We start from the raw sequence: 10,318 nt of genomic DNA on the forward strand, positions 1-10,318 counted from the left end.
ATAAAATGTAATTAATTATTGAATATTATAATATAATTAATCCAATAATTCTCAACCTCATTTCCTATTATAAAAAATACTAGAACAAACAAATTTTCAACAACAGGAAATAAATATAAAATGAAATAAAAAAATTACGAATTTTAGACTCCATTTGCAATGAAAACAAGTGTTTTCAATTTTTGCACACGAATACGATAAAATATTAGTACAACAAAAGATTTTTTAACCCTCTTTAGAAAAATATCATTCAGAATCCAAAAATCTGATTCTAATGTTGCTTTTAAATTTATTTCTCCTTGAAAGTTTAACTTTAAACCTGATAACTAAAAACAAGTTCTATAACACAAAAAAATTAATATTCATTTCAATCAAGCACCTCGAAAACAAGACGTATCAATTAAACATCAAATTTTCTGATTTAAATAAAAACCCATTGCCACTGATTATACTTCATACAAACAAAAAAATATTTAAATAATAGAAACTTACCTTTGATAAACAAATAAATAAATAAATAAATGAACAAACAAAAAAATTTATTACGCAAATCAATTAAAAAAGAAAAAGAATTGGTGACTTACATGTCCCTTTCTACAGAGTCCTTCGCCACAAGGTCATACATCTGACTGTGCGTAGAAGTATTGACAACAAACAAGGAACTTTTCGCTAGAAACAAACAAAAAAAAAGATATTAAACAATCAAAAACAAAAGAGGACATTTTACGATACGAAACAAAAACCACCACAACAATAAACTAAAGACAAAAGAAGACCGTTTCGAACTACTTACATGCAGCGTTGGTTCTGACGATGAGGGAGGAAGTCTTCATGACGGGTGCGAGATACTGCTGGTTTGGCGTCCCTGCCTGAAAGAACTTGAGGACGTAGCGTTCAGCATCTTTCTGCAGAAGTATCACAGCTTCTTCTAAGAGAACGACGTGGACAGCCAGGGGCTGTTTGTTCGGTCTCCTCAGGTGCATAGGCCCTTCGTGAATTAACTTATATTTCGTTAAATCTAAATTCTGAAACAAAAACAAAAGACATAATTACTTGCAACATAATCGTAATTAATTGTTGTTCGTACCTTAAATTCATTAACAATAGCATGATCAGTCTTTTCGAACATAGATGTGTCTAAATGCTTCTGCAGCTCCTCGAGCCTGGCTCTGTTGAAGGCAACTTTGGCCGCCTCGTTCACGTGGTTCAGTATTTCTTTGGACCGATCATGTGCCTGCCTGAGCTTGTTAAGCTCGGCCTGCGTGTAGCCGGAATCTGTATCCTTCAATTTCTCCTCGCTGTCTATCAGCCTTTCCAATAGCAAAGGATACTTCGACAACCTGACCAAAAAAAAATGACAAAATGACCTGCAACGATCTTTAGGAACGAAGAAAATTTACCTTTGCATTTCTGTGGGAAGAATTCCTTGTAAAGGTAACCTCCTGCACAAATTATTTTTTTCGCACTCGCAGAGGAAATTGTCGAACCTGGAATCTTTTTTTCGCCTTTCTTTGATAAACTCTAACGCCAGTTGTTGCCTTTCGCAAAAAGTGGCAGCAGCTCTTTGGAAGTTTTCACCTGTCGTACCGTCAAACTGCAATCAAAAATCACAACAATTTACAATCCAAACTCAACTGGAATTATTTTTCGAAATAATCACCATATTGAGGAGGAGGTCTCCACATTCCCCAACAATCGACTCCTCTTTCCGTTTATTCTTCATAGCGGCATTAAACTGAACGTGGAGGTCTAACAGTTCACTCAAATTCGCAAAGATGAGATTGAGGTCCTCTTGTTTGAGGATTTTTGAGGAATGCAACGGTTTACAAAATACATGTTCCAAAACTCTGAGATTCCGAACGTGTGACCTTTCTGTGTGAAAAATTTCTAAAAGAGAAAAAACTCATTCACATCATCTACTTCTCCAAAAGCAACGTCGTCGTTATCACTAACTAACCGTTGATAACATCTTGTCTTTTTTTTTCGTATGGATGCAGGCCGGCTAGTTCGTCTTCAGGTACTGAACTTTGCCAGTCGGGAGGGTCAGCTTCCAGTTCCATGTCACTATCCCATCCCGTTCCAGCCGGGTGGGTGTCTGGAAACCTGGATACGGCATCGAGGGAGGTACTTGGACTTTCTGACGATTTACTACACGAAAAGTAAAGCAAACTGCTACTCAGACTACTCTATTAAATACCCATCATAACTCCAAAAGACTCGCAACAATTACTTCCTCGAAAAATTTTTGGAAACAAGCACGCATAGGTAGGTATCAATTAACTAAGATGTCATATCATCAACAGGATCCTAACATTCGATCTCAAAATCCAGATCGAAAAAAAAAGCCGACAAAAGTCAAGAGTCATTTTGACTCATTTCATTAATAAATACGTTTATAGACGTTTTAACTGGTATCTGGTATTGAAAAATTAACACCTTTACAGGCTCCAAATTTGACAGCGTTTTGTGAACATTGTTTGCGACTTTTCAAAGAAAAAAGCATAAATTAACGTTTGTAAAACACTACAGCTACGAATGTCAACCCGAAATAAAGACTCCTCTCGATAACTACAATTATCGTATTTTGTAGGATTCTGAACGTTCTACGTAAAAATCTGAATGGGTTATTTAAGATAGGACGAGGCTGTATTATTTTTGGCCTTTAAAACGTTGCCAATAATAAATTCCGATGTCAAAGAAATCTTTAAAACATTTGAGCACTAAAAGTTCAAAATAGGCACATTAACAAATTGTAAATACAACATTAGCAAGAAAGTAACATAAAATATGATATTTGCTAGCAATTCTGTCGACATCAAAAAGAAGAAAACACAAAAAAAATATCATATCTTAACTAAGACATCGGTATATTTTTAAGATTTTTTAGTTAGCAACCAATTAAATTATCTATGTAAACAGAGACTATTTTTATGCATGATGATAGAAATACGACCCTGAATTGGTTTACCACAAACGGAATAAAAAGGATGTTTGTCGCATTTTGTTCAATATCTTTGCATATACAGACTGTACCAAAAGAGTCTTTTGGAGGTAAAATTACAAATTATTTCACGAAACATAGTAGAATAAATAAAAATGAGAAAATTCGTCTTTTATTCTATTACACTCGTTGAGCAAAAGATTGTTTTATAAAAATAAAAACAATATACAGAAATGTATGTACTTACTTTGAAGAGAGACTGGAATTAGAAGAACTGCCCGAGTGAGCAGGGTAAGGCAGTCCTTGTTGATCTAGGTCATCGTTTTCCCTAAAAATATCCAAGAAAGCTGTTCATGTCTCGGAAAAAGACAGTGATATAAACGCACGTTGGCCGCGTTTATAAAACAAAAGCGGTTGCAAAAGAAAAAAGATAAATAACGTCGCTGTTTTGCTTTGCCGCATATACATGTGTCATTTTTGAAACAGGAATGCAAGTCTAGTTAGGATGAAGGAAGGGCTGATAAACATTTCACCCGATTTAACTTTGATTTATCGCGATCTAAAATACAATTGCTTGTATATCACGCGAACAGAATAAACTTTACCTCTACTTAACGTTAGATAGATTCGTTTCATGTAAACTATCTTTAATCCAATTTGGCAAAGATATTTCATTGTGTATGATTCAGTCGGCATTTATTCTGCGATAACGCGATAACTTACTTTGTGGCTAATGATTCAGGCGCATTTGGGCATCTAACTCAAACGTTTTCAAAATATTTTTTCTCATGATAATTATTGGACTTTTGCGGCATTTAAAACTGCAGCAAGTATGACTTATAATTTGATGTAACAACAAATCAAACTATCTCTTATAGAGACGGACTCTCCAAGCACGACCTTCAGGTCACATTCATTATTTACCTATGAGTTAAAGATAGTCATCTTTCTTTAATTTTAAGAAATTGGCAAAATAGTCTATAAAAGGACGCCCTTTAAGCAGTTGGAAAGAAATTTCACCGCTTCAACGTCGTTATAACCGATATCTACTGTATGTAGTCAAACTTTTATCATTACCAGTCAGTTTTCATTAAAATAAAACTCGCAGTTACTTAAAGAACGAATAGGAATACAATCTCAGGCCGGACCTGCCTTTAATTTGCATCAAATGTCGGTTAGTTATTGTCTCATGCCAGGCTCTCTACTTCTCTACTACATAGCAATAAGTATCCAATAATAAATCTGTCTCGATTACATAATCGAATTTCCCTTCACGATTTAATAACCAATCACGTCGCAGGTTAACACACCTATTATACTATCCGCTTTATTAGTCAGTCGCTATTAACAGTTTCCAACCGACACAATAGCCGTTGGCTCTAACGTATTTTCTTCCTCTAATTATTGCACGCCTTTTTTACACCTTCTTCGAAAAACGATTAACTACTCCAGCACATCAAGATTCTGATATAACTTAACGTAAAAATTAAAATATCTCGAAATTTCAACGGCTTGTAGCTTTCCTTGTGTTTGAATTTTGAATGCGCCATCAAAGAATAAGTCAGAAATGATTATCGTACTTTCTTTTCTAATTCATTTTGAGCTATCTATAGTGGTTGCCCGAAAAAAAACCCAATTCCAAAAAGAGCATACATTGCCGATGTATTATTTAATGGAGAAATTGAATCTGGTTCCAAAATTGCCCTAAATAAAATTTTAATTTGAAATCCAAATGCGGCAACTCGGGATTGTGGCATTAAAATGTTTCAAAATCTTGATGTGCTGCAGCAAGATCACATTTAGTCCTTCTAATTTTTCCTTTATAATAGTTGATTTCGTTGATCTGTACTATTATAATAAGCACCTAAACCTGATTTTTCCGTATTAAGGATCAAACCAATGTTTTAAATAACAATTCCATTAAAACCCTTATGAGGATAATTCCTTTTTAAACTGACGATTACGCATAATGCATCTAGGTATAAATACGTGTCAAATTAGGAAAACTCTTACTCTTCGCAAAATGCAAGAAAATTCAAATGCATCTTCCATATGACTCACGCTTGTCCTAAACAAGATTGTTGTGAAGAACTTGAAAAACTGGTTGCGAATATTTGATGAAATTCTTTCTTAAATGCGTTTGCAACTCAGTTGAATATCGAAAAGCAATATATGCAATTTCGGTAAAAGAAATAAAAAAAAACCTTCAATAATTTTAACGTTTACTTTGGTATATCCACATCACATTGCACTTTGGAGCATTGCATAACGTTGAAGGTTGTCATGACCAATTTTTTCGAAAAGTTCAAGTCAAAACCACCCAACTCAGACAACAAACACTACACCAATAATAACTAAACTTTTTACAAATAACACCAAACTCGTTTTCTGTTTTACGCGACATTGGAACCGGTGAAGTTCTTCCTTCAGAGTGTCGTGGGTAAACTGATTGTGAAAATTTTTGCTAACGTGCCCACCTACCTCCATCCTTTTATCGGTAAAATGCGGGACGTCTTTTATACCCAATAAAACTTGCAACTTAACATGAAAGGTTAATAATTAAAAATCGATATGGAAGAGCCAAGTGTCGACCCATTTCTACAGTCGATCCATCCATGCTGGTGGATGACGTAACCCTCAATCGATAACACGAAAAAAAACTAATGATGTTCAATTTATTAAGGCTTTGTAAATTCAAAACAAAAATTGAGGATTAAGAAGGGCAGCATTATATGCCCTACTACAATAAAAAAGGATGCAAATAGAATTTTGATTACACATTTTCTTTAGGTGATGTTTGTTTATGCATATTAGCCCTCATATGTACCCATATAACCAAATTCTATTTAATTCAAGTTCACCGCTGTGTTCTGACCTTAAACGAATAGGTTAAGGGTATTTGTTGCATGAATAAAATTTCTACCAATACATATTATTCACAATAATTTTATAAAAAAAAAAGTTCCTGCAGGATTCTACTATATAAACACTTTTTTTTTTCGAGTTTTTCGCGTGAAAATCTCATCAATCAACAGCCTACAACAGGCTACTNTCTTTGAAAAATTTTAATAACTTCTGTTGTGCAATTTAATTTTTACTGCAAATGAAACTATATAACTCTGAATGACAAACACAAACAACTACCTTGCTATAAGACTTCCCCTCCTCTTTTCGTCCTTCTCTAACTTATGTATTTGGGTTGGTAGCACCAAACTACCCCTTCTTTCCAAATTACACACACGTTTCTCCCCTTCTATAGTAAACGATTTTCTTCGTTGTAACATTTTTGTTCGAACAAAAATCAGCACAATTACAATACGACGATCGTTTTAAACAATATCAAATACAAACTTTTTGATTAAATTTGATTGAATGTTCGCAGCACTGATCCGATTGGATTAATTGACGAAACCACGATGTAAAAGTAAGTAGTAGCCGAATTGTATTTTTGATTTTGTAAACCCGGAAGGGAAAAAGCCTCTGATACGGTGAAAACTACAGCCAATCTAAACACCGCTTGCTTCTCTACTCCAAATTTTTTTCTTTCGGTAAAAAACAAACAACAATTTCCGACAAACTTTAAGAAGGCAACCTGCGTCTAACGCCGATGCCTTTGAACGTGTGAGTTTTCACGGTCGCGGCAATCTGACTTTTTAATGGCTTTTAAACCCAACGGATGTATGCAGTTCGTACGGCACGAACTAAACTTATAACGTGAATTCATAAATATTTTTAAAAATGGTCGCAGAAGTAAATACAGAGAGGACGCCCAAAATACAATAAAAATTTATATATGTACAGGTACACTCGAAAAATACACGGTTAAAAAAAATTATATTTTGTGCCCTTACCCACGGGAGAGTAATATTTATTAATTATCAGTTTAGTATACTATACATATACTCAAGTTGTTACTATTCTAATCCAGTTTACAATAGAGAGATCGCTTATAACGATTAAAATACATAATAAAAGAACCGTTACCATGGACATTTTACGAACAACAAATAAATGTACGTTTAATTATAATTTAATAAAAAATCTGTCATTTTGGTTTGCTTTTGTAGTTTTTAAGTTTCACGTAAATAACTCGGTAATTCCCCTACTTAACTAGGCACGTTGTTCTCTGGCGCCGACTTTTCTTACTAGCTCAAACTTCACCACACTTGCCTTAGCTTCACATATTAGTTTCGTTATAATATCCGATGTATCTACTGTAATTGTAATTAAAATTGAGGAACTCATTCTTCTAACTATAAAATTTGAACTTGTATAAATCGGAATCTATTTTATTATTTAACTATTCAAGTTCATTGATATTCTAATGATGCCAATTTCCGGTTCGTTCGAGCCCCTTTTAAATTCCCGATTTGTGGTCATCCTGTAAGGACTAAGTCACCCGCCTATTTACATAAGTCCTCCTTTTCCCGGTTTATTTGCCTACTTTACGCAAATGTATTTTGTACCTTCTCTCCCAACCTATCCTCCAGGAAGTCCTATTTATTTTCAAGGTTATGTAAACAAACAAAAATTGCGATCAGGTACACGCGAGTTCCAGGATAAACTGGGACTTTTAATTAACCACGCGCAACAGAAAAAACAAACTGTGCACGCGCTTGAAGTCCGAAAATTACGGAAAACGCCGTTGGTGATGGTACGATATGTAAACAGAGAGCGAAAAAGGCGTGGGACGATAGTGCAATAAATTTTCACAGTCTAATCAATCTTCAAACGAATCAGTCAATCGATCGATCGTAACGATCTGATTTCCGATTCCGATTCGGTTGATGAAAAATCATTAATTAAGGAGGAAAATTAGGTTATTTTACACTGCCTTAAGTAGGTCTTTAGATGTGCCAACATGTTTAATTAATCTACTTTGAGAAAAGAAGCTACTACCTTATAGAGTAATGATAGTTACGAGTTCGACAATTCGATATTCTCATGGATTTTGTCGAATAATTTTGAATCTCACAAATTGTATCAATTTTCTACCGAGGGCGTTTACAACACTGTTCGTAGTAGTTCAATTTCAACTATGTAAAATTCTGAAGTAAGCACGAATTATTTTTAACAAGTGCTATTTGAAAACCTGTGATAGTCGACAGCTTCGAGTAGGAGATAAATACATTCAAATACATAATAAGACAAATCTCATGCTAATACGACCTTCAACAACTATAAAATGTAATTAATTATTGAATATTATAATATAATTAATCCAATAATTCTCAACCTCATTTCCTATTATAAAAAATACTAGAACAAACAAATTTTCAACAACAGGAAATAAATATAAAATGAAATAAAAAAATTACGAATTTTAGACTCCATTTGCAATGAAAACAAGTGTTTTCAATTTTTGCACACGAATACGATAAAATATTAGTACAACAAAAGATTTTTTAACCCTCTTTAGAAAAATATCATTCAGAATCCAAAAATCTGATTCTAATGTTGCTTTTAAATTTATTTCTCCTTGAAAGTTTAACTTTAAACCTGATAACTAAAAACAAGTTCTATAACACAAAAAAATTAATATTCATTTCAATCAAGCACCTCGAAAACAAGACGTATCAATTAAACATCAAATTTTCTGATTTAAATAAAAACCCATTGCCACTGATTATACTTCATACAAACAAAAAAATATTTAAATAATAGAAACTTACCTTTGATAAACAAATAAATAAATAAATAAATGAACAAACAAAAAAATTTATTACGCAAATCAATTAAAAAAGAAAAAGAATTGGTGACTTACATGTCCCTTTCTACAGAGTCCTTCGCCACAAGGTCATACATCTGACTGTGCGTAGAAGTATTGACAACAAACAAGGAACTTTTCGCTAGAAACAAACAAAAAAAAAGATATTAAACAATCAAAAACAAAAGAGGACATTTTACGATACGAAACAAAAACCACCACAACAATAAACTAAAGACAAAAGAAGACCGTTTCGAACTACTTACATGCAGCGTTGGTTCTGACGATGAGGGAGGAAGTCTTCATGACGGGTGCGAGATACTGCTGGTTTGGCGTCCCTGCCTGAAAGAACTTGAGGACGTAGCGTTCAGCATCTTTCTGCAGAAGTATCACAGCTTCTTCTAAGAGAACGACGTGGACAGCCAGGGGCTGTTTGTTCGGTCTCCTCAGGTGCATAGGCCCTTCGTGAATTAACTTATATTTCGTTAAATCTAAATTCTGAAACAAAAACAAAAGACATAATTACTTGCAACATAATCGTAATTAATTGTTGTTCGTACCTTAAATTCATTAACAATAGCATGATCAGTCTTTTCGAACATAGATGTGTCTAAATGCTTCTGCAGCTCCTCGAGCCTGGCTCTGTTGAAGGCAACTTTGGCCGCCTCGTTCACGTGGTTCAGTATTTCTTTGGACCGATCATGTGCCTGCCTGAGCTTGTTAAGCTCGGCCTGCGTGTAGCCGGAATCTGTATCCTTCAATTTCTCCTCGCTGTCTATCAGCCTTTCCAATAGCAAAGGATACTTCGACAACCTGACCAAAAAAAAATGACAAAATGACCTGCAACGATCTTTAGGAACGAAGAAAATTTACCTTTGCATTTCTGTGGGAAGAATTCCTTGTAAAGGTAACCTCCTGCACAAATTATTTTTTTCGCACTCGCAGAGGAAATTGTCGAACCTGGAATCTTTTTTTCGCCTTTCTTTGATAAACTCTAACGCCAGTTGTTGCCTTTCGCAAAAAGTGGCAGCAGCTCTTTGGAAGTTTTCACCTGTCGTACCGTCAAACTGCAATCAAAAATCACAACAATTTACAATCCAAACTCAACTGGAATTATTTTTCGAAATAATCACCATATTGAGGAGGAGGTCTCCACATTCCCCAACAATCGACTCCTCTTTCCGTTTATTCTTCATAGCGGCATTAAACTGAACGTGGAGGTCTAACAGTTCACTCAAATTCGCAAAGATGAGATTGAGGTCCTCTTGTTTGAGGATTTTTGAGGAATGCAACGGTTTACAAAATACATGTTCCAAAACTCTGAGATTCCGAACGTGTGACCTTTCTGTGTGAAAAATTTCTAAAAGAGAAAAAACTCATTCACATCATCTACTTCTCCAAAAGCAACGTCGTCGTTATCACTAACTAACCGTTGATAACATCTTGTCTTTTTTTTTCGTATGGATGCAGGCCGGCTAGTTCGTCTTCAGGTACTGAACTTTGCCAGTCGGGAGGGTCAGCTTCCAGTTCCATGTCACTATCCCATCCCGTTCCAGCCGGGTGGGTGTCTGGAAACCTGGATACGGCATCGAGGGAGGTACTTGGACTTTCTGACGATTTACTACACGAAAAGTAAAGCAAACTGCTACTCAGACTACTCTATTAAATAC

The 10,318-nt window shown here is 34.8% G+C and overlaps 2 protein-coding genes across 2 annotated transcripts in view; both read right to left on the reverse strand.

Annotated features, from left to right (window-relative positions):
- Nucleotides 1-10,318, reverse strand: part of LOC108741019 (rho guanine nucleotide exchange factor 11) — a 123,184-nt gene that overhangs the window by 8,297 nt on the left and 104,569 nt on the right. Inside the window, exons 19-25 of the mRNA XM_018475586.2 lie at nt 3,189-3,269; nt 1,958-2,148; nt 1,661-1,887; nt 1,401-1,594; nt 1,088-1,340; nt 794-1,025; nt 585-669 (exon numbers count right to left, since the gene is read on the reverse strand). Coding sequence (XP_018331088.1) covers nt 585-669; nt 794-1,025; nt 1,088-1,340; nt 1,401-1,594; nt 1,661-1,887; nt 1,958-2,148; nt 3,189-3,269 — 1,263 coding nt within the window. The remainder of the gene's footprint in view (nt 1-584; nt 670-793; nt 1,026-1,087; nt 1,341-1,400; nt 1,595-1,660; nt 1,888-1,957; nt 2,149-3,188; nt 3,270-10,318) is intronic.
- Nucleotides 8,680-10,285, reverse strand: LOC112906664 (rho guanine nucleotide exchange factor 12-like). The gene is made up of 6 exons (XM_025981252.1): nt 10,079-10,285; nt 9,782-10,008; nt 9,522-9,715; nt 9,209-9,461; nt 8,915-9,146; nt 8,680-8,790 (listed from the first exon to the last, which is right to left on the reverse strand). The coding sequence occupies exons 1-6, from the start codon at nt 10,179-10,181 to the stop codon at nt 8,702-8,704; spliced, it is 1,098 nt and encodes a 365-aa protein (XP_025837037.1). The 5' UTR covers nt 10,182-10,285; the 3' UTR covers nt 8,680-8,701.

The sequence above is a fragment of the Agrilus planipennis genome, unplaced genomic scaffold (genome assembly GCF_000699045.2).
Source record: "Agrilus planipennis isolate EAB-ADULT unplaced genomic scaffold, Apla_2.0 scaffold156, whole genome shotgun sequence".
Lineage (NCBI taxonomy): Eukaryota > Metazoa > Arthropoda > Insecta > Coleoptera > Buprestidae > Agrilus > Agrilus planipennis.

Bases quoted from the DNA above. Each gene is read 5' to 3' on its own strand.
- LOC112906664 (XM_025981252.1), bottom strand. From the start codon at position 10,181: ATGGAACTGGAAGCTGACCCTCCCGACTGGCAAAGTTCAGTACCTGAA. The intron at 9,716-9,781 runs GTGATTATTTCG...TTTTGATTGCAG, and splicing joins GAGACCTCCTCCTCAATATG to TTTGACGGTACGACAGGTGA. The intron at 9,147-9,208 runs GTACGAACAACA...TTTTTGTTTCAG, and splicing joins CTATTGTTAATGAATTTAAG to AATTTAGATTTAACGAAATA.